Raw genomic sequence first — 24,248 nt, forward strand, 5'->3', positions numbered from 1 at the left:
CTATACACATGCCTTAAATTTTAAAGGTATCTCCTCATTTTGAAAACGTGACTCCTTGAAGCTGTATTTTCTGGAAACTGAGTTATCAAGACACAGATAACACAGAAATATATGGGTTTTAATTTTTAAATGTCTTTGGAACATTTGACTTTGGAAGGCTCCAAGTTCAGGCTTTTTCATGCTTCTGTTTGGCCAGCTGGCCTCCTACACATTAAAAATATTAAGTTAAAACTGCATGCTTATAGTCAGATTTGGTTGAAGCATAAACGTATCATGGTTTAGGGTTTTTTTATAGATAGTTGTGGAAGGAAGAATCCACCTGCTATTTTTTTTCTCTCTGGTTTACCAATTTCAGCTGAAAATTAAAACAGGAAAAACTGGTATCACCAGCCAAGAAATTGGTGCTCTAGAGTTTTTAAAATATCTATCATTGATAATGTCTCATTCTGAAAGGGACCGTTTTATCACTGGTAAAATGCTCAAATGCGATGACACCTAAAAGAAAGAATGAAGAATAAAGCTATAAAAAAAAACCATCTCTGAACTGGGGAAGGAATCAGCAATTATCATTTCGGTATGAAAAATGAATGATGCTTTGTATATAAGGTTATTTCTACTGCTATTTAAACACTGCTTAGATAGCATGCCAAATTTACACAATGATCTACAAACTTTTCCTGCTAGGGTGAACTGCCAGTTGTAAAGAACTGTATTTTGTCTTACTGCAGAATCAGACTGACAAAGAGAAATCTGGGCAGGCTGCTATAAAGTGTTTAGTCATATTAAGACATACAACAAGAGAAAGGAGAGATCAAGCAGAAAACTCCTTAGGCCTTGAAGTTTCCCCAGACAAAACCTGTATTACAAAGCAACACATCCTTCGGTGAGGTGAGGTCGTTAACTGCTCAGGTTTTACCCTTGCTCTACTTTTGCTGGGTGCCCTTGACAATAGTATTCCTATCTCCGATTGTCTCCCTTGTGTGTAAAAAGAAAATAATTCCTCACCTCACAAAGATGTTGTCAGATTTATGGTTGTAAAGTGACAGACACTAATTGTCATGATACGCAGTAGTTAAATTTCTGTGAAGTCAATTATGAGGTCAGGAATGATTCGGGTCAATCACAGTCATGAGAAAGAATGGAAGATTCACAACCGGCTTGTGTTTGATATTTATGTTCAGCAAGAAATCTCAGATTTCCAATACACTGTACAAGGTGCAGTGTTATAGTGGCTTTTCAACTTAATTGGAATGAGCTTCTTTTTTAACCTAGTTTTTCCCTCTACAAAAGTTTTGCAGAAGTGTATTTAAAGAAGGCACGTTCATAGCGCTTAAGTTTGGTTCTTTAAATACTTCCATCTCAGGCTACTAATCACAGAGATTGACTTCTCACTGATGTACTTCAGTGAATCAGGCATCCCCCTCAAGATGATGCAAATAAGTCACCCAGGTTTGTGGAGAGGGTAGATGAGAAAAAAACCCAAACCCTAGAATCCACTTTTCCTTCCTTCTCTGAAGATTTCCATCGAGAAAGTGAAATAAACAAGTCTCGCCGTGACCTACAAACTACCCACCCTACAGTGAGATGTGATTTAGCACCTCGGAGACTTAGACTAGCTAAACTATTACCATGTCCCCTAAGATATTTTTAAGATATAAGTAACTTTGAACTTTAAGAAACATTACTTGTGGCCCTTTCGAGTGCCATTGCAAGACACCCTCTCCCCACACAACACGCTGCAGCCCCCCCCTCCCCGGGCAAGAGGAAGAGAAAACGGAATAAAAATATCAAAATTGCACCAGACCGGGAGCACGGACAATCCCCAAGGCGCACGGTGCCGCAAGCGGGCAGGGTGTCTATAAGCAGCGGGCCACGGCAGAGGCGGACGGCCGTGCGGGGCCAGCCGTGCGGGGCCGAGCCGCCGAGCCGAGCCCCCGGCGCCGGCCCGGCCCGGCCCGGCCGGGCTGGGCGGACGGGGGAGGAGAGGCGGAGCCGGTGATTGGCTGTCCCGGCTCAGGCATCACATATGGGGCAGCGAGTCAATGAGGCAGCTCCGAGCGCGGGCTGGGAGGGCGGCCGCGGCCGGGCCAGTCCTCTTCCCTGAGCAAGGAAGGAAGGAAGCCAAGCGAGCGGAGGAGAAGGGAGGCTTGCTCTCCGGTGATGTCGGTGAGATGCGAGAATCCGTGCTGGGTGCCGTCCCCTCCCTTTCCCCCCAACCCCACCCCCGCTTTCTAAGTTTGTTCGCTCGCGAAGAGCGGCCGGGTTGTTCGTTCCTCGTTTATGTGTAAAGCGAGTAGCTGGGTAATTAAATTAGCGAAGGTGTTCTGTTTGCAGAGATGCTTTTTTTTTTTTTTGCCTCGTCTCTGTCTGCCTTCAGGGATTCTAAGAGCTGGCCTATTCAGGGGAGGAGGGTGTCTCACTTTTCCGCGTTTCTGGAATTGCGGTTCCGCGCTTTGGGCAAACAAGTTTTCCAACTGCTTTGTTTCAAAGGGTTCTGCTACAGACCGCATCCATTAACTCCGTACGCGATTGCCTTGCTCCTGACTTAAAGAAGGGGTTTGTCGGGGTTTGGGATCTCAAATTTCTGTAATAAACGAGTCCCAAACTTCAGGGCGGTTTTAGCGTCTGTTTTGTGTAGCCTTCTAGCAGATTTCCTCCCAAATCTCTGATCGTTGTCTTGCAGTTGATTATATTCTTAAAAAAAAAAGGGGGGGGCAGAAAGACCTCAGAAACTTTTTGTGGCTGTCTCATCCCCTGAGCCGTGAGGGGAAAACTTGCGGCCACTCGAGCACTGCCATGAAATAATTCATTCAAAGCAGTGCTGTTTCCTCCCGCCTCTTGTTCTGCCAGCGCCTCCCGGGTTCCCATTCCTCCCCGCAAAAGAAAAAAAAAAAAATTTGCTACAGGAAAAGCGTATTGTGGGGGTTTTTTTGTCTTGTTTTCTTCTTCCTCAACTGTTCCCACCCAACAAACTCGCAAATCCGGCTTGGAGTTTCTCCGCTCAGCCCTGGGTTGCAACACGGGGACGCACCCCCGAAAGCGTTGGGGCAACCCTCCCGCCCTGGCCTCATTAGCGCCCTAATTGGTGCCGGGAGTTCCTCTCCCCGCTGGAAGCAGGCACGGAGGCTGCCGGCCGCCCTGCCGCTGGGTGGGAGCAGCCCTCCCCAGAACTAGTTTGGGGCACTCCGTAGGAAAAACCGGCTTGAGAGGACGCATTAGGGGGAAGGGGGAGACACGGAATGCTTTCCAAAAGCGCGTTTGCGTTAAGCTGAAGCTTTAAAAAAAAGCCTCTCTTCTTTGTTTTGGTTTGGTCTGTTCTCTTGGCCCGGCTGAGGACTTTCAAACCGTCGGCTGGGGGCGGCGGCCGGGAGGTGTGCGAGGGGAAGGGCCGGGCCGGTTCCCTCTTTTGTTTCCCCGAAGGGGCGCCCGCAGCCGCATGGCCGAAAGCTCCTCTCTCTCTCCCCCTCCGTCTCTGCCCCTTCCCCCCTTCCCATGCTGCTCCCGGGGCTCCGCGGATGCCCCGGGGGACGGGGCTGGGGGAGGGCGGGGCGGTGTGAAAGCGAACGATCGATTTGCGCTAATTTCGGGATTCGCGGGGGTGCCGGGCGGCGGCTGTAACAACAGGCGGCGGCGGGGGGCCTCCAGCCCACACCAGTGCGAGCTTGGAGTATTTTCGAGCCTCCCGGCTTTCCAAGGTTTTGGGGAGAGCTTGGGGTGCTCTTGGCGCCGGGCCGGGAGGGCGGCGGGGGCGGCTGCCCGGAGCTCCGGCTGGAGAACGGGACGGCGGGGGCCCGAGGAAAGGGGTGAGTCGCGTTGGCTCACCCTCACTGGCAGGGAGCATCGGAGACACCTCAGCTTTTTAGGAGAAGGAGCTTTGTTAACTGCTTCCGAGATGGATCTTGGAGTGTCTAGAGATGGGAGACTGGCTTTACTCCAGTGTAAGGCGATGATAAAAAGCCTATAATTCTATGCTGGCTATGCAAAGCAGTGGAGTACGTGCTGCTTGCTTGTGCTGCAGCATCCTCGTCTAGGGACTGCCGAGATTTATGCGTGAGGATCTCTTAGCGGTATTGTTGAAACTACTAGTGCAAGTGTTGAAATCTAGTTTGCATGATGCTGTCTTGTTCTCACTTCTCCTCCCCAATTCTTGCATTTCTCCTGGCAGTTGGAAAGGGAAAAGGATGGGGTTAGCAAACGGGTAGATTATTTTTAAAAAGGGGAAATAATTGTAATCGAAGAGAGGATAAATGCCAGCTTTTTTTTTTTTCCTTTCTCCCTTGTTGAGCAGGGTAGGAGACATTGGTAACAACAGCCATGAAATATTCTAGCAGTATTCCAGAAGACTGGACTGTCACATAGAGCTGGGTGTTGCTCTGGTATTAGGGGAGTTACTGGTTGTTCTGCACAGAACTAGTTTCATAGAAGCCCACCATCTGTTATATACAGAAATGTAGTATCTCAGTAAAACTGCGGGCTTTTTCACTGGTAAGGGGTGGGGGGTTGGGGTGGGTGTCTGCGTAGAAATGCAATAGCAGTATCTGCTTACTAGTTTTCTTCCATTGAGTGAATCAAAACTGTATCACTTGCTGCTTTCTTTAAGATCCTAAATTATTGAGAAGGAAACTGGTTGCTCATGCTGTCTGAAGCACTAGTTGGGACAGTCTCTCTGACATCTGGCCAAACTGGAGTAGTGAGTACTGAAGCTAGGAATGGTAATTTACCTCCAGATTAGAGAGAAACATGTGGAAAACCCTGCAAGTCATTGCTTATTGTTTGAAATGCCGGTGGCTTATGTGTTTGGTGTTACTCTGCAACCTACAGTGTTATGGCATCTACGATGTACAAAGCATTGCCTCATCTCCCATGGTTATCAGTCTATGCATGAGGAATTGTCTAGGTAATTCTTTAACTTGAAGATGTTGCTGACTAAAAGTACATGAGGACTGAGAGCTTTTTGTTCTTGGGAAAACTTACTGTGGTTTTGCTGTTACTGTAGTAGGTCTGCTGGGCCTTAGAACTGGCAGAGGGCATGGAGGGAACCAGAAAATGATGGATTAGCATTGCATTACTAGCTCTTCCTCCCATATGGCACTTGCAGAGTTTAGTAAATTACTTTCCTCAGCTTCCTAGGATGTGCACATCTTGACCGAGGCTATCTGATTATTCAGCAGGCCTCAGTAATAACTAATCTTGAAATTCCAGTGGGACGCAGCATGCTCCACCTCTGTCAGGTTGGCCATAAGTCACAGCAGGATTTTCCACTGATACAGGAGACATTGCGTATTTGGAGTCTTTGCAAGAGTTGGGAAATTGTGGTCCAGATCCTGAACTGAGGTCTGTGCATTCCTGAATCTTCAAAGACTGAAATAATAGTCATGGACACTCGAGAGGTGGTTTCACCTCTTTTATAAAAGTTTTGTAAGTAGGGTGTTTGCCCTTGGCAGCAAGGGGAGGAATGCTATGGAAGGATCTTTGAAAGATGGCACTTGAATTCTATAGTCAATGAGAGAAACACCACAACATATGGAAACAGGACAATGAAACAACCCCTTTGCTTTGGAATTGCAGCTTTGTAGAATGAACCCCTACCAGTCCTAAAGTTTGTGTTGCTTGGGTGGTTGCATAGTCTGATCTTCAACTTAGATGGAATTGTGGCTTGGAGATGCTGCTGCTACATGCCCAAATAACTCAGAAAATCTAACAGATCCCAAGATGGCTTAACCTGTGGACAGATGACCTTGAAAGAAGGGAATGTTATAAACAAAAGCAACTTAGTTTGAAGGACTGTGGAGAGGGACATATATCTACATATTGCTAAGACCGCAGACTGTAGGAGTTCCTGCCTTGCAGTACAGAGCAAGCTTGCTTGCTGCAAACCGGTTTCACGAGGTCAGGTTTGACTCTCTGGTACCATTTCCAGATTGCTGGAGTCTTAAACTTGCGTGACCACACATTTTTATTCAAAACTCCCAGGAATGCTGCCATGCTCTGAAGGTACACTGTCACCTTTCAGGTGCAGTAACTTTGAAATAAAGAACTCCTTTTATCAACACAGATCATATTGTTGGAGGTGCTTTGGGACATATTGGCAAAAAAAAGGGATTTTAGCTAGTCCTCTGCACTTAGAGCTGGAGAAGGTTGCTTTAAATTGAATTTACTGTTGGCCCAGTAAGTCACTTTCTGTTCACGTTTCTTCTGCTGCATCTTGCAACTTTTGTTTCTTCCAGTTCCACTTCTGCTAAGGCCTGAAGAGGCTTGTGGTGATTGACTTAAACTGGCCTTTTGTCTTAGGGCAGGAAACTTAAAGCTTTTCTTGTTCTTTAAACTGCTACTGATCATACATCACCATAGCCTCCCCCCCCCCCCCCCGTTGTGTTTTTCCATGGAATATGAAACATTGAGGATGGGTGGATTTTCTTTTACTCGAGTTGGTTAACTAAAGGAAGATTAGGCTTTCACTTTGCATGGTATACTGGGGTGTGTAATCCATGTGTTTTATTGTTAAGGCTAGACAAAGTGCTTTTGCAACTCTTCCTTGTAACTTTCCTGACTTCTCAATAAAATACTTATTCACTACATTTTTAGTAGGAAACCCTGATAGTGGGTGATAGGGGTGGCAAAGTTACTATACTTACGACTAATTCTTTTCTGAGGTTCTGGCTGCTTTGTCTGCAAGACCCGAGTAAAGTCCTGTGGTAATTACAACTACTGATTTTTCTGTTGCATTTTTCTCAAAGCTCAGCTTTCTAGAATGATCAGGCTCCTTTAATGGATGTGTTTGTTTTTCCTTCTGCCTTAAGTCATCCCTGTCTTGGGAGCAGAAGCTTACATCTTTGTAGCTTCCTTCTAGAGTCGACAGACTGGTGTCTTGTGGTCTGTCTCCCAATGAATTCCATTTGTAGTTTCTACTTAACTGTTTCACTAAACTGTCCTCACAGGAGTTCTTAATCTGGTGCTGTGTGTATAATAGTGCTGTATGTAGTTCAGTTATATTCTTGGCCTTACATTAGTCTTGCATAGAAGTGTGTGTGTATACATACACACATATATACAACAGGCATGTATTTTTATATATATCAAAATATTATTTTTGTTGGCTATTGATGTTACTAAGTCATGTGACCTACTATCCATTTCTCCTAAGCAGAGACAAGTACTTCCAGTTAAATGCAAATGCACAAGTTCCTTCATTTAATTCACAAAGACTAGTCTTAAGGAAATCTCACTGCTTTTTAAACGTGTTGGCAGTGTTTTGCAGCTCCTCTGTTTGACTTTTCTTATCTGATTTGAATCTTGAAGCTAGGCCTGAGGAATTCTTTTAGTCCTCTGTTCTTGTTAAGGCCAGTGACTTGTTAGCAGCTCTCAGTGAGTGTACTTCAACTGTGGTAAGGTAAAAACAGCAGGATGCTGTTCTTGCCTTGCTACAGCTTCCTGTATTGTCACGTTTCTCCGAAGTGCATGTGGGGGGTGTTGATTCTTTTTGCTTTTCTGCCATGAGCCTGTGCTATTCTTATTCCCTATATTTCATAACAAAAAGCAGATGAGTGTCTCCTGTTCAATCCCTGGCCTTGTTGTGTTGCAGAAGAGGCTGTATAAAAGGCCAAAATTATCCTTGGTTCCCACAGAAGTAGGAGGGGATTAATAGAATTCATCCCACCCAGTTTGCAGACAGGCTTAAACAAAGCCTTGCACCGCTATTATTCCAGCCAATCTTCAGTTCCTTTGTATATGCTGAAGTGGTTCTTGATCCATTTTATGATAAAATCTGAGATGTTGGTGTCTTTCTGGCTTGTTTGAAACAAACATGGAGACCCCCAACATGTATGAAGGAGCCTTCTGTATTGAATCTGTTTTTAAATTTACAAAGAACTAAGCTTTTGATGTGAAATATTTTACTGTCTTAAACTATTTAAAATGTGAAAACTACATTAAAGCCTTGAAACTTATGCAGTCTTATAAAGTAATTTAAATAGACCTTAGCTTAACATTTCACTACTGAACTAAAGGAAAAGGTTAGCTAGCCATATGAATCCAGATCTTGTGGAAGTACTAAGACAGTGGTGCCTTCTGTCAGCAGGTGTTGCAAATGCAGAAAACATTCTCCTCTTTAGTCCTTTTTGGTAGCCAGCTCTTGCAGTATCCTTAGCTTTAGCAAAACTTTCTTTGCTGTTTTCTTTAACCCTCTCCCCAAACTGACAATCGCTCCCTGAGAAGTGGTCTCTTTTGATAGAGATTGGAGAGCACAAACCTAACAGGTTTGGATGGTATCTGTTTGACTTTAGTCAAACTATATGTATCTCTTAATATAATGGTTCTAGCATGTTTTTTCAGTTTCAACCTTAAAACTATTTGGGGCTTTCTTATGCCAGTGAAGACTGTGCAGATGCTTTCAGAATTGCAGTCTGGAAGTTAGGACTTGGGAGAAAAGGACAGTCTGATGCATTTGCTATTTCTAATAATGATTTGCCTAAAGTTCGGGTGACTCTTTAATTGAATTCAAGGTGCTGTTTATGTAACTTTAATTTTAGATTCATTAAAAATGTAAGTTATTCTGTTGGTGTATCTTGAATGACTAGTACTTCATGCTTCTATAGAAAATGTATATATACTGTATATATAGACTTCACTTTTACACTGCATTTGCATGTGTTGAAACAGTTTTAGCAAATTAGTGCTGAACTACCCCAAATGGGAATTAATCTCTTAAGAAAATAACTGAATTACAAGTGCTAAACAAGAGCAAATATGTGGTCAGATAGGCTGCTTGCCTGATTCAAATAGATTAATTTCCTACTGATAAAAGAAGACAACTCACTAGATGAGATTATCCAAGAAGCAGACAAGGTCACTAATAACTCTCCTCTTCCCTCAGCCTCGAGTAGAATACAACATTTCTCTCTTTCAGCTTAAGAGTTGTTGGCAGCTATGCACAGCAGTGAACAGGAGGGGGTGAGAATGAACAAGGCATGATTCTGTTAAGGGCCAAGGGAGCTGACTGTGCAATGACTATGTGTTCTTATGTGCTTGTAGATTGGTGGCTGTAAGGAAAGATGAAGTGGCTTAAACAGTATTTGCTCTTGCTGATCTTGAGAGGAGGGCTTTGAAGTAATGTGGCAAAGGCAGCTCTGCTATGTTTGTGGGGGTGATGAGCCATTGGGGGTCATCTTAAAGAGGTTCTCTTCCTCATGATTTTTCACTCATCAGAAAGCTCATCTTTTAAATTTAATTGTATATGCAGATGCTTTCTTAGATATTGATAGAAGTATTGTTTTTCTCCATAGAGCTGCTTGTTTTCTAGGCTGATTCTATAGTTGCTTTAAGAGGACTATCTTAAATTACTAGGACACCTTTGTGTGTAGGTGTATCTCAAGCAAAGCACACATCTCTGCATGGTGGATTCAGTCTAGCATTAGATCTTGTGCTTGCTGAGTGTGTATATGTGGAGGGGAAAGCATGGCCTTGAAACTGAAGACCTGCATACTGCCATAGCAATGGAGAAAATTAGTCTGTACTGTCTAGTATCCCTGTGCATAGGATTGGGACCTGATTTGCTCCTTAATTTCTACAATGTGTATAAAAAACTGAAAAACAGGCTATGTTCCTGACTACATGACTTGGGTCATATAAGTGGAAGAGTTTTTAACAAAAGTGATGTTGTTTTTTACTGGCCAGGTACTATTGGGATGGGAACCAGCACTAGTGTTCTGCAGCCCAGCTTCCTTGAACTCTTGTGTATGTGGTTTGCAGGTAGACAAGTAAACCTGCAGATTGTCTCAGAGGGCTCTACTTGTATGTTTGGGAACAGAAACTACTGGAAGAAAATATTTGATGTGGAAAGGGGTGATCCAGGACTTCTGTCATGCTTGGTTATATATAGAGTATAAATGGTACCTGGATGGTAAGTCAGCATGATACTTGGCTAAGGTTAATAAGCCATGCTTAAGAGAGAGAGGCAGGTTTTTGCAGCTGAACTGATTTGGGAAGTCTGTATGGGATGATACTCTGCTATGTGGACTCATGAGTTCACATATCTCTGATCTGTGCTAATTTAAATCTGGAAAGCAGTAGTCTAATAGAATGCTAAAAAAAACCCACCAGTTCCTGTACCCTGTCAGTTAACCAGTATCTGACTTGACTTTTTTTAATTCTAGCATGTTTTATCATCATTGGTCTAACTGAAAAAAAACCCACAACACCCACAGTGTTTTGGCACAAGAAACCCCTGCATTCTGATCTGCAAATTGAACTTCCCATTTGTCGGTCTTCCTGCCTTAGTGCTCATGTGCTAGTGACATATGTAACATCCCAATTTTGACTGTAAACTCTTCCTGCAATATGGGAGGGAGATCCGTCTGGAGTTTGATGCTGAATTGCGATCATAGGCTAAAGTATTGTCTGAGGAAGAGGGATAGATTGGAGAACAGATGAGAGAATATTTACTCTGGAATGGAAAACTTAAAACACGGAACTAGGATAGCAAAGTCTAGCATGGTTTAAAATGACCATGGTACAACACTGTTAGCCTTCTGTTTAAATGAGGCCTTTACTAGGCAAAAAAAAAAGTTTCGAAGTGAGGCCCCATAGAAAGGCAGCTTAAACTAGTTGTCTTGCGATTAGTTGTGTCAGTCTTAAATTTGACGACTTAGTTTGGCAGCTAGCTTGGAAAAAAAACCTGCTTCAGGTAGTTGTTCAGCTTGATCTTCAGGTATGGCCTGTAGACTGGAACGGAAATCACCTTAGGTTTGTGGGGAAAATAGGCAGGAAATAACATCTCTAGATCTAGCTGCAAATAAATATTTGAATGGGCTTAGTTAAAACAGGCAGCAGAAAGAATTACTGATTAGGTGGGGCTGTGATGTTGTAGCTCTTCAACATGCTATGAAACAAATTCAGCATTAATGTGTAACTAGAGAATTTGCATTCTCTTGTCTTCAGTGCTGAGCTTTGGACTGGATCCTTAACTGCTTGATACTTCACAATTACCTTCAGTTTTCTTCAACCTTCAGCTCAAAGCTTGCCATGTGTAATGGGATGTCCTTCTTGCAAGGTTGTCCGAAATACACTTTTGTAAAGAGGTGAATACACTAATGTGGGATAGAAAGCAGTGACAAGCTAGCCCTTTTTTTTTTATTGCCTTTTGTGGTCCTCACCCACTTTTACAGGCAAAGTGTATTTATAATATTCTGAGGTTAAATGCTACATAGTCAGTAGCAAATTCTTTACACCGCTTGTTCTGATATAAACAGAAATGATCTGCAAAACGGGGGGGGGGGGGGGAGCTTTCTAGAGGCTATAAGAAGAGCTGACTGAAGTATCACTCTGAAGCAGAAAGCCTAGTGCTGTGCAAATGGGTTTGATTCTTAAGCTCTGCCATCCACACCTGATGGGGTAACGTTAGTAGCTGCAGTTTAATGTGCTCTGCCCTTCTGCTGCATATTTTTGCCTTAGTACATGAGAGTTGAAAGGAATGTGTACCAATCTGGCACGTCTTTAAATATTGGCACTGTAAAAGGGAACTTACATAAATGCAGACTGCTGTTCAGTATAGCCTTAGAGCTCATCACTGGCATCTGCCAAAACAGATGCGATGGGTTGTACAATGGGTACCATTATGGCCTTTGTAGCTATGTCTTGGAGCTCTGACTTGCCTGCATGGAAGTTAAGTACTTAGTCACTCTTCTCAGAAACTGAGGGCATGCAGCCTCAATCCTGTTAGACTCTCAAACTTCAGAATGTTATCTTCACTGTCAGTACAAAGAAATGGCTCTTTTCACTCAATCTGCTGCACACAAACCAAATAATTTCATGGTGGTGCTTGTGTGTTTTGTGCAAAATCCCTTGAACTGACTCATATTTTGGAGGCTTTCATTCTGGAAAATGCAGTCCTCCCTTCTAGCTTGTATGGGGAAGAGTTTGCAGTGGATATAGCAGGTTAAAGCAACTGAAAATTGCAGTCTAAATGTAGACTGGTGCTTGAAAGATGTGGTCCTGCTCCTCTCCTGCTGTCTGCACAGGAACTGTTTCAGGAAACTGATCCTGATGAAAGCAACTTAAGAAGGCAAGTTTGTTCATTCTGGCAGATGCTTCCATTTAGACTTGCTTGTAGCAGCTGGGAAGCTTGCTGCTCATTTTGGGGGAAGCTGAAGAAATCACTCTCTTCCTTTCCATCCAGTAGTTACACCAAGTGCAAAACCTCTGTAGAAACTAAATCTCCACTGGTAGTTGGCTGTTTTCTGGCAGTTTCTTAAACATTTACAACCTGTTTCTGCTTCCAGCCCTGAAGGAGTTGAAATGCTTTACTCCACTGCCATCTAATGTGTTGCCATCCTTTGAATTTCTCTGCCAATGAACACTTCAGAGATTGCCCCAGCACTTAGAAGTGTTACACATCAATGGGAAGCAGCAAGTGGTCACAGCTTTCAACGTCTCGTTTTTCTACATGCTGCTGTTAGTTATTTCTGATACAAAGCTCTCCTGGAGAAATTGCTGTACTTCAATGCCCACTTTTTTAATAAGGGGTTTGCTCTTGACTAAGCAACTTCAGAATCATTTAAGGAGTTCATGTTTTGGAAGGTGTTGGATGTGCAACTTCTGAAAATCAGGTGTCTGTTCAATCTGAGAAGTTCTCAACACATGCACAAAAAGCATCTAAGAATGTTGATTCTACCATCTCAGGAAACTGTACCCTGACTGCAAGTTGCAGGCAAACTAAAAAAACTTGCAGGCAAAGCCTGCATATGAGATTGCAGAAAATGGGTTAAATGTTCTTGAAACAAAATTTTCAAAGCTACTGTCAGTCATCCCTGCATTAATGTTCTTATTGATGCAACATCCATGACCTGACTCCAGACTTTTCATAGATCCTTACAGCACTAGACTTTGTTTTTGTTAATCCCATTGTCATTGTGACCGTATTTTCCTACAGGATACCTGTCCAAATTGACTTCCGTTTCTCACCAGTGTTGTACAGAACAAGGTATAACAGTAGAAGTTTCCACAATACTTGAAATTATTTTCTTTGCAGGCTATGTGCATGTGCTTTCTTTCCACCTTGGTGCTTGTGAACTGTGTAGGAAGGAAGGCTTACCTAAGTACCTTACTGTATCTTTTTTCCTTAAAATGACCTTTTTGACTCTAAAACAACCTAAAATGTCACTATGGCAGGAAATCCTGGAAGTGTCAGGGGTGTAACTTGATCAGTGTTTCTGTTCAGTTTTCTTTTGAGATACAGCTCATATATGAGGAACTTGAAGATTAGTTTCAAAGGAACTTCTTAACGTATAAGAAGTTCTTCAAGTATTGGGAAGTGAAGAAGGAGGACATAGGCCCTGGTAGAGATTGACAGACAGCGTGACTTGTGAAGATGTGTCAGCAACAGAAAAATGGCAAGAGGAACCTGGATTACATAATCTTGTAGCTAAAGCTGTAAGCAGTAATGTCCATTCAGGCTTTGCTCCCATTAATTTAGGAACATACTTTCTTAACCTTTAGTTAGTCAATTGGAAGGGAAAAATCTTGATAAACATGTAATTTTGTATTTTGATGGCTTATTTGATGTGCTAACTTGACTAGATTTCCTTCAGTCTTTTGGTGTAAGCAGTACATAAATCAGTACTGCTGGAGATGGAAGAGTTCAATTTCATAGGATTTATAACTGTTTACATTGCTCAGAAACCAAACGTTGCAAAAAAGTTTTAAACTCTGCTTAAACAAAATTCTCAAACATGCCAAAACATGTTCTTTGAACCCTGTAGCTCCTTTCTAAACAGATTTTGAAAGCTTCAAGAAAATCCAACCTGCTCTTTTCAGGATTGTTGCATTGTTATGCTGGGCTTGACAAATCTGTCTGAATTCAAATCCAGGCAGTACTAATCTTAGTCCCTGTAGCTTTAAGTGCAGCATGGCTGCTTCTGTCACCTCTGTGGTTGGTCACATTCCTTTAGTGCTGTAGAAGTGGTGTTGCACCGTAGGTCCATGTGACATCTGAAGTCTTCCAGCAGGAGGGAGCATCCTTGCAATATGCCTTTGAACCTGGACATCTCGATCCACTAATCAAACAAGCTGATTTGGAACAGCTCATGTGACAGGACTATCCTGACTTTAGACCAAAAGCCTGTCTTAGGGCTTCAAGTTCTCTGTAGTAACACAGAGCCTGGTAGTAGACCTAGCATTGAAAAGACTGAAAGCTTTAGAAACAATGTGTGTTATATCTGATTCTACAAAGGAAACCTTTGAGTCCTGTTTTGCACTTAGGTTAGGCTCTAGATACAGCTTGACCTGAATTAACTGCTTCTGATACTTCCTTTGAGTCTTCAGCAGATTGCCTTTTGAGGGGAAGAGGTTGGGAGGAGCTGAATTTGGCTTGTTGAGCAGCTATATAAGCTCTAGTGCTGTTGCAATCTGTGGAAGGTCCATGTGGTGAGGATGAGAGGGCAGGGTTGGGGGAAAAGAGTGCAAGGCTGTCCCCAACTGGCAGCAGTAAGCTTTTGATTGAGCTCAACCATCACATGGAACTGCACCTGTAAACTAAGTGGCTCTTGGCACAGCCAAGGACAAGATGTGGACATAGAGATCAGCAGCTCTTCAGATGACTTCTCTTTGAAACTAGGTAATGTTTGAGGTGTTCTTTCTTGTACATCTTCTGATCTTTCTTTATCCAAGAGTTGTTGATGTGAAAGGGACAGTTGCTACAAGCAGATAGTAAAAATAATAACAAAAATTGTTCTATTTATAATAGTTTTTTGTGGAATATCCTGCATTGCCTGGGAAAGCTACTTGTGACCTAAACTTACCTTCTGTCCTAGGCAGAAGGAGTGAAAAATAACTATGCATTATGATCTTTGTCCTAAAATACACATGATGCAGGGATGTGGTATATCAAATCTATTACAGATTAATTGAAGCCCAGCCTGTGTATTGTACTCCATGACAAAATTTGTAGCTGGGAGTTGTGGGGTGTTCTCTCTGGGCAGTCTTAGTTGGTTTCTCTTGGGTTTAGGTTTTTATCAGAGTGGTGGTAGTTGGGGAAAAAAATCTTGATGTTGGAGTGTCTTTTGTGTGAATGATGGCTCTTCTGGTGAGGGTCTGTCTCTCTGGTGTTTCATGTCTGAGGTGTTTATGTGTTTCTTTAGGGTCTTTCTTGTCTGCCTCTCCTCAGTGGACTTTCCGAAACTGTTCTAATTCTATCCTGAAATTAACTTCATACTGACTTTTTTCAAATATTGACTTCTGTGGACATCTAAGTAGCTCTCTGAGGATCTGCTTTTTCACAGTTGTCACTCTACAAACTATCAAGTTTGCATAACAAACTATGCTAGCTCCACTTTCATCCCAGAATGTATACTGAATGCAAAAAGCAGAATTGTAAACGGTTGCTACATTCAAATGGTAGTCATGCTTGTCGCAATACTGAAAGGCTAAATAACAAACCCCTTTAGGAAAGGTAGGATTGCTGCAGGATGAAAAAAGCTTGCAGTACTTGCAAATGGGGAAGACCACATGCAGTTGTGAACCCTCAGTCTACCAGAAAGGGAGGCAGCTACAGGAACTGTGTATGTGCTTGGTTCTCCCAGTTTCTCTCCAGTCTCAGGGTGGATCTAAAAGCTTCTGAGCCACAAGTAAGAAAATGCACACCAAGAGGCAAAACACCTTAATTATGGTCAGAAAAATGACTGTCAAACATGGTTTTATCTCTGTTCCATGATGTTTCCTTATGCTAGGGAGAATGCATTGGTGTGTTGTGTGTTTTGTTTTTTTCTTTTCTCAGAATTATGAGAATCAGTTGGCTTTTAATAGCTCCTGTGGTGACTCAGCCTGTTCTCCTGTTAAGGGAAGGAGAGCATGACTAAGCCCAAATGATGGGTGTTGCAAAGGTGCTATAAAAAGTTCTGACAATGAAGGAGACTACTTGTGCACCAGCACCTTCAGTGCAAATCTTCAGGCTTTTTTTGGAGGGAGATGGGGGGGTGGTGGTGTAGGTATAGGCCTCCTTAAATTTCATCAGTATTGCTCATCAATAATTGCATTTTAAATTTTTACTTGAGGGGTATGTTCTGAGGAGGATTCTGAGCAACTTCTGTCTACTAAAGACTGATCTAATTCCCCTGAACTAGATCAAGGAAATGACAGACCAGACTGTTCTAGCCTGTAGTCAGTTGATCTTAATGGCTTGGGTTTTTTTCTTCTAAGAAAAGCTTAGGTTTTCTTTCCAGCATCTCTGACTTCCAGGAGGGGGGTGCTAGGGAGCAGAAAACTTAGTCTATGTGCATCTCTTGTCCCCTGCTGTCTGTTCTGTAGTTAAAGCTGTTAACATGGTGACTTCTGTGGTTTGGGGTTTTTTTCCTTTTTTTTTTTTGCGGGGGGGGGTGGGGCTTCTATTCTTCCCTAGTGGCAATAAATGTCATGCAGGTTAGTTTCACTGCTAGTCTTCAATGATCTCTGTCACTTTGTATTTGTGATGTTGACTGTTGTCCCCTTTTACCAGATGATGTGGGCAATTGTAGACTTGGCAAAACATCTTATCCAAGTGTAATCTAAAAAAGTTTTATTTGGTGACTAGGATTCCTGTGCTTACCAAGGTAAACTGTTTCAAGTGGTTAATAGATTGCCTTGTGCTCCCTTTACTGTCAGAAAAGTCAGTCAGCTGCTTTTAAGCTATCATGACGGCAGTGGGCACCCTGACTACCTAGGCTGAGCCTTTTTTTTTTCCTCTCCTCCAGACTTTGTAAACTTAACCGGGAGAGATGATGCTGCAGCATTTGTGCTAACTGGCCAACTTCACGCAGAGTACAGATTTTTTGAAAAGAGCACAAATAAGCATCTAGGTCAGAGGGGAAAACCAGAACTTATCCTTATTCTCAGGAAGTAGCGGGTATTTTCAGACCCACTCTTCCAAAAGGAGCTATCAAATGTCTGGGTTTCTGTAACACTCCAGCTTGTCTGCATCTCTGCTTCATCTGAAACAAGAGTCAGCTTTGCAAGAGCGTTCTATTGTAAAGTTGCTGAGTTTATAACTCTGACGTGCATTGTTTAACTTCATGTTTCCAAAATAAAAAGGGTTTAAACTGATACTATAAAAAGAGCTGACTGACTTTTATTCACCAAACTGCCCATACAGCTTTTCTGTTATGCACTGCTATCTGTGAGCCTCAACTGCACCAATGCACAGTTTCCATCACCATTTCCATTTTGAGCAGCCAGTCCCCTTCCTGTGGTAGATAAGTACACCAAAAAATTGCTCTAAGTTTCCTTATCTCTGTATAGTCTGTTGCCTTCTTGTCATCCTACCTAGCTGCAAGACCTTAGATGGGTACAACAACCTCAAAACATGTGTTGCACGTTTCTTCTAACGTAATAGTGATAGCTTGTGTTCTTTTGCTTTGGGGGTTGTGCTTCTGTGCAAGAAGTGCTTAGCTTGTGGGGTGCCATTCCTTATGGTGCTAGTCCTACGCTTGTTGCTTGGCAGAGAGCTCGCTCTGTTCTCGTGTTTTTGTGGGATGAACAAATAGCTGCTACTTCAGGCCATTCTTGTTTATGAGGTAGGGGAGACAACTCTGGCTACAAGAACTGAATTTTACAAACTGCGGGGTGAGAAGGCTGGGCTTGCATGGTTTTTTGTGCTTTGGATTCTTTTCTTCACTAAAACCCTAGTTGGTAGCAGAGATGGTAGCGCTGCAGTGTTAGCTGTCTGGCCTTAATAGGTCGGTGTATCAGTGACTGAGGGGTGCCTAACTGGAGAGTCTGTGGTGCTGTGGCTTGCTGCATAACCTGCCTCTTAACCATAGCTCGGGTACAAACAATCTCCATCTGCGCCATCGGCTAAGAAGTAGATGTCCTAAGCTGGTAGGTGGGATGTGTGGTAATGGGTGCCACCGGAGCACGGTTGTAGCAGTGGTGCTTTTCAGCCAACCTCAGGCTGGCTGTGTAGGTCAGCTGGCAGCTTCCCTTCAGCAGGCCTGCCCGTGGGGCGGAGGCAGGAGAGCAGTGCTGCCCTGCGGCTCCGTGGCCCAGGGTGGGGAAGGTGCTGGGCGATGAGGCCGTTGCGGCCCTACCAGGGCTGTGGGGGAGGAAGGCCCGGTATGGGCAAGGGGAGCCACGGAGGTGGCGCCTTCCCTCAGGTCAGAGGCTTCAGCTCCCTGAGGAGCACGGGTGGCCCTGCCTAACCTGCCTCCAGCCAGACTGGAGCGAGGGCTGCCTTGCTCGCCTCCTTTCCAGTTGGCTCTGGCCCCTTCTCGCAGGGAGCCTGGCTGAGGGACGGGCGGTGGCTGTGAGGGAGGTGAGGCCTGTCGGGGCGGGGGGGGCTCTGGCCGTGGCGGTGGCCCGGCGCTCCCACATGCGGGAGCAGTCGCAGGTCTCTGCGTGGGTCTTGGTTTTTAATAGGCCGTCCGAAGGCAACTTGTAAATTCGGTCATTTGTAGGGTGTGGCTTCCCTCCTGGCTTAAAGAATTTAAACAGAATGTTGTCATCCGTTGGTTAGCGGCAGTGGGCTTGTCTAAGAAAGAGTTTCTTGTGTCAGAACTGAAGCCTCTGTGTCAAGTTCCCCTTCTCCTTCATGTTTGCTCTGGGCCACTGACAACTGCTAACTTGCTGCCAGGGGTTTTTTTGAGGGGTGGGGGTGGTAGGTGGGTGGTGATGGGGAGTATCTGAGTAGTCAGCTCATGTTCATGACCAAACCTAAACCCAGATGTGTTAATATCAGCTCACTAAAACTTTTCTCCTCTCCCCCTGCCCTTACAATTGGTAGGTATTCATCTTCATGAAGGAAAGAAACACATGAGAAGATCCAATTAGAACTATAGTGTTCACTTCAAGATGCCCCAAAAGGAAAATGCTCATCTGCAAGTCTCATCTTTCAACAGTGCCTGCATTCTTTCAATCAAAGAAAAATGTTTTTTGAGAAAGATGACTTGTGAAATCTGTGAACAAAGCTGAATTAAAGGATACTGAATGACAGACAACATGCCTTACAATGGACACTTATCTTGAAGGGGTGACACTGTGCTCTTAAACTAAAACACAGGCACTGTGAAAACACTGATCCTGAACAAGAATAAGGATTATAGAAACTGCATCAGAATGTTTGTTAGTCCCAGAAGAGTCAGAAAATGCCATTTTTTGCAGATATTTGCCACTTGCTTCATACTGTGTCTCATGATTTTTTGGGGACCGTTTGATAATCACATTGTGAGCCATATGAAGTCCTATTCGTACAGATACCTCATAAATAGCTACCATTTTGTGAATGACAGCCTGTCTATCAACAGGGATAACTTGGACGGAGTATCAAGCTACCAGTACTTGATCAACCACAGAGAGAAATGTCAGCAGCAGGATGTTCTTCTCCTGTTGTTTGTGAAGACTTCTCCCGAAAACCGTCATAGGAGGGATGCAATTAGACAAACTTGGGGTAATGAGAAGTATGTTCGTTCTCAACTTAATGCCAACATTAAAACTCTTTTTGCTTTAGGACAACCAACAGATCATCTGCAGCAAGCACAGCTGCAAAGAGAACTTCAGCTAGAAGACCAGAAATACAATGATTTGATTCAGCAAGACTTCTTGGATACTTTTCACAATCTTACTCTTAAATTGCTTTTGCAGTTTAGCTGGGTGAATGCCTACTGTCCTCATGCCAGGTTCATTATGTCTGCAGATGATGATATATTTATCCATATGCCAAATCTTGTTGCTTATCTCCAAAGTCTAGCACAAATGGGTGTTCAAGATCTCTGGATTGGTCGTGTCCATCGTGGATCCCCTCCCGTAAGAGACAAGAGTAGCAAATACTATGTTCCATATGAAATGTACCAGTGGCCCTCTTATCCTGACTATACAGCAGGAGCTGCATATGTAATATCAAATGATGTAGCAGCTAAAGTATATGAGGCTTCATTGACTCTCAATACAAGTCTTTATATAGATGATGTTTTCATGGGTCTCTGTGCCAATAAAATGGGAATTGTACCACAATATCATGTATTTTTTTCTGGGGAAGGAAAGGCTCCATATCATCCCTGCATTTATAACAAGATGATGACATCTCATGGGCATGTAGATGATCTTCACCAGCTCTGGAAGCAGGCTACAGATCCCAAAGTTAAAAAGTTTTCTTCAGGGATTTGGGGTCGAATATACTGCAGACTAGTCAATATTGTGCTTCTCTGTAAACTGTATTATGAGGACACGTATCCTTGTTCAGCTGCATTTTCGTAATACTTGAATATCTGCGTTGAAGATCCACTGAGCCAAAACAGAGCAACAACTTTTTAGCTGTTTATTCAAAATATACGTAAACATGGAAAGATGTAAAACTTAAATGTGAATAGTTTTGGGGGGGCGGGGGAGGGACATGGTCCCAAATTCTGTTCAGAAACTCATATTGGAATAGCTCTCCTACTGTACTGCAACTTTTTACATTGTAGCCTGTTTTTTTTACACTCTTCAAGGGATGCAAGTCTGGATTAAATGAACTATAATGGACTTGACTTCTAGACTTTGAAATGCTTGGTGAAAATGTCTGTTACTTTGAACTTGTCAGTAAGTCTTAGCTTTTTTAAAAAAAACTTAATGTGAACTAAGGCATGTGATGGTAAAAAGAAAATCTGCTATATCAAAATGGAGTAGACCTTTCAAAACATGAGGAAAATAGAACTTCTGACTTCGTGACTGAGACTATTGCAGTAGTTGAAGGCAATGTAAATTGGTTACAAATATTTGCCATTTCTCAATGCTTCACAGAAAGTCTGGACCTGCACAATTAACACAGTGCTAGAAGTGAAGACCTGCTACAATCTTTTTTCTCAGAGCTCCCTAAATCTTTGAAATAGAGAAACAGTGTTTGAGTGCCCTCTGACTTGGTTAAGTAACAAAGGAGCTATCTTTAGATCAGGACTGAACTTGAAAGTATAAAAATCAAATATTACTCATGTAATGGTTTTGCTAACCTTTCTCTGCCTTCTGAAAACTGAAGTGGTATATTTAAACAGTCCAATCTTTAATAAGCAAATAAGCTAAATGAGTTTTCTTTTAACAATGCTTCTGCTTTCCAACATTTATGGTTCTAAAGGTGAAAACCAAGCAAAAGTCCCTGAGAATGTTACTTATAGCTAATTTGAAGCTGTTAAAGATTTCAAAAAAGCAAAATTTCATGCTTGTACTAACAAAGAGGGGAGGGTATTTTCTGCACAAAGTTTGACTTCACAGTGAAGGGCGAGGGAGATGTTGAGCCACAGAAACTCAGTAAACAAATGAAAATCACTGAAATATTTCTCCTGAAGTCTTAAGCACAAGGTTGTCTTTAAAATTTCAAGGTAGTTTGTGTCCACAAAGCCCTTTTATCTTTAAAATATATTTTAATGTTAATATCACCTGCAGGAGGAACAATACACCTGTGCATTGTAAATCAGGATAGAACTAAGTGATGCTCAAACTCCAGGCATTATGAGTTGTACTGTGGTGCCATATAAATATCACAGAGAACCAAAGTTCTAGGATGTCTGCAGTCTTTTTCTGCATAGCTCATTAACAGTGTTTTCACAGACTCTCAGGACAGCTATTTGAGTTGCTAGTTGCCAAACCTGTGGTAGTTCTTCCTGGAGTGGACACACAGCCCACACAAGGTATGGTCAGATATTGCTTGTGAACTGATGTGATGCTGGAACAAGTTCTAGTGTGGACAGTGTCAGAAAGCTACTTCTGAAAGCTTGAATGAGTCACGCTTATCAGTAGAGCAATAACAATGCAAAAGCTCACAAGTTTTCAAGCATCTGTTGGAAATGTGCTAATTACAGGAGTGATACTACTAGCTTTTCCTGTCTAAGACTATAGCCTTTTTCTTCTGCCTGAAGTTTCTTGCTCTGTGGAGCAGTGAGGTACTTGATCTGTGTCTTTTGACTTTACTGTAGAACAGCTATACAGGACTTGGCAGTTTTAAGCTACAAGTAAGTAGTAAACTTTTGTTTAAATAATTGCTACTGCTCTTGGAGCTGTGCTGCAGGCTTTAATGGTTTGGATGGCCAATGGTATACATTAGCATAGACAGAATCCAGGAGTGAGCTTGCTGACTGTCCTCTAAGCTGCCATTTCAGATGGATGGTAGGTAGCCACTGGAATTAAGTGAAATATCTAACTGTCTATAATTGTTTTCCAGAAAGAAAATAATACGAATCCTAACTGGACCCAAATGTCGAATATATAAAGAGCCCACAAATATATCATTTACCAGTGTCAGAATGATTGAAGAATGTAACAGCTATACTTTCAAAATAACAAATCTTGTTCTTGTTATTGCTTATACAGATTGATTACAGTACTGAGGATGTGTGTTTTTTAAAAGAAAAAAACCAAAACACAAGACAACCCTAGATCTATATAAACCTATTGACTTATAGGGAAATAAATGCACATACAGAGAAAGTAGTATTCTGTACTGAAGGAAAGCTGCTTCATCAGATCTCTGACCTGTTGTGAGCTGTTTAAATCAACAAGCTGCACAGCAAAACTGCACTACTAGAAAAAGCCACCCTGTTCACTGTAGGGAAGGAGGGTCTTCATATGCAGTATGCAATCAAAATGTACTATTAAGACTACGATTTTTTCCAGCATAACTATGTGTTGGGATTTATTGTTTTCACTCATACAAGCAAAGGTAAAGAAATTTAAGTAGCTTAAACTTCTATAGGGTAATGACCTAGCTAACATCTAAAACACTGTTTAAATGTAGTTTGCCATTATCTGAAAGTCACTTTTGACCGTTGAAATACTTTGTTTTACAGCTGGTTTGAGTTTTGTTTGGATTGTTTCTTAAGCTTAAAAGGGCCTTGATGTTTGTAGTATGCATTTTCTTTTGCTGCAGTGAAAAGAAATTGCTTGTTGAATAAAAAGGAAAGCATGAATGCACTCCTTTCAGAAAAATGGAGATGCTAGAAAACTTCTTATTTTCTGGTTCTAAACACTGACTTAAGATTTGTACACCTTTATCTGGAACCTTTTTTTAACAATAGCCTCGGTGCTCCAATGCAGGGCTGTCAGGTTTTACTTCTACAAATAAAACTGTATCAGCCTGAATGGTCACTCCTCATTAAGAGTTTGACATTGTTGCACAGCATATTTAATGCTAAAATTGTTTTTACCTGTTTGTTTGGTTTGCATCAGTTTCCCTTTGATATTACTAATTTTTATACAAAGTATTCAATATTTATTCTTTGCTCTGTACCACAAAAAGACAATTGTTTTGTAAAATTTGTTTTGAATAAACAGACTTATTTCTTTTAAAAAAACAACAACACAGCAAAGGTAAATATCTCTTGTTGCTTTCTTTGTAACTCTCATGCTTTAAATGCTATTCTGACTGCCCTCTTAGGAGAGGCCTTGGAACTGCTTCTCCCTCCCCCCTACCTTCCCCTGCTTCCTTTCTGTTCTACCTTGAACCAAACCTTTTGTGGAACAAAAGACAAAATTGGTGTTCCCAAGAAAGGAGACAGCTCAAAAATTTGTTTACCAAGCTTCTAAGTCTAAAGTTGTATAAAACAGACAGATATTAGAAGCTTAACCTGTTGTTAGTTCCAAAATTGTATGTTCTCTTTAGGCAATCATTCTTCAAGAGATGCGTATCTATCTAAAGTTCTCTTTCAGATCACACTTTGCACTTTCTGAAAACTAGCTGACGGTTTGGAGACCACTCAGTATTTTCATAAGGTGTAATTAAATTCAGATAATAGTAAGTTGCATTTTTGTATATGTCTCTGATTTGTCTGGCATAATGTATCAAGCTAGCATTTTTAGAAATGTAGTCTTTTGCATCAAGTTAAGTATATACCTGTGTGAGACGGATAACTTAATGTTATGCCTCTAAACCATAGTGAAGAAGAGAACAAAGGAAATTAAGTTGGGGAGGATTGTGGGGTTTGGCTTGTTGCAGGGTGGGTTTTGTTGGGGTGTTTGGTTTGGTTGGTTTTTTTTTTAGTTGCTGCCTTTGGCCTAGAAACAGTGCAGTTCAACCAAATTAAATTGGGTTTGCTTGGTACTTTTTGTTAAACTGAATGATTCAAGTGTTTGGTGTTTTAAAATACATCGCTAATCTTTCTCAAGACTTTGCAGAAAGGTGGAAAAGATTGTAGCTTGCATTTAAAAGACCAGAAGCTTCTCAGAGGCATATAGTCAAATATGAATATGCTGAACATACTGAGATGATCTTTAATACTGCTTTTTTGTAAATACATGCAAGGGTTATTCTAATGACTTATTTTCTC

The 24,248-nt window shown here is 42.1% G+C and overlaps 2 protein-coding genes across 5 annotated transcripts in view; one reads left to right on the plus strand and one right to left on the minus strand.

Moving 5' to 3' along the window:
- Positions 1-24,248, minus strand: part of MCF2L2 (MCF.2 cell line derived transforming sequence-like 2) — a 162,477-nt gene that overhangs the window by 67,901 nt on the left and 70,328 nt on the right. The window lies entirely within an intron of this gene.
- B3GNT5 (UDP-GlcNAc:betaGal beta-1,3-N-acetylglucosaminyltransferase 5) lies at positions 2,000-23,486 on the plus strand. Of its 4 annotated transcripts, none has more exons than XM_075031479.1 (2): positions 2,000-2,166; positions 18,743-23,486. In XM_075031479.1, exon 2 carries the CDS (start codon positions 19,075-19,077, stop codon positions 20,209-20,211), a length of 1,137 nt encoding a protein of 378 aa, XP_074887580.1. In that variant the 5' UTR covers positions 2,000-2,166; positions 18,743-19,074; the 3' UTR covers positions 20,212-23,486. The 4 variants fall into 4 exon arrangements, with proteins under 4 accessions (XP_074887580.1, XP_074887583.1, XP_074887581.1 ...); XM_075031482.1 differs by lacking the exon at positions 2,000-2,166 and adding an exon at positions 3,663-3,803; XM_075031480.1 differs by lacking the exon at positions 2,000-2,166 and adding an exon at positions 14,103-14,608.

This window comes from Buteo buteo, chromosome 7, assembly GCF_964188355.1.
Source record: "Buteo buteo chromosome 7, bButBut1.hap1.1, whole genome shotgun sequence".
Classification (NCBI taxonomy): domain Eukaryota; kingdom Metazoa; phylum Chordata; class Aves; order Accipitriformes; family Accipitridae; genus Buteo; species Buteo buteo.

What these genes read in the sequence shown, in the direction of transcription:
- B3GNT5 (XM_075031479.1), top strand. Translation starts at nt 19,075, where the DNA reads ATGTTTGTTAGTCCCAGAAGAGTCAGAAAATGCCATTTTTTGCAGATA.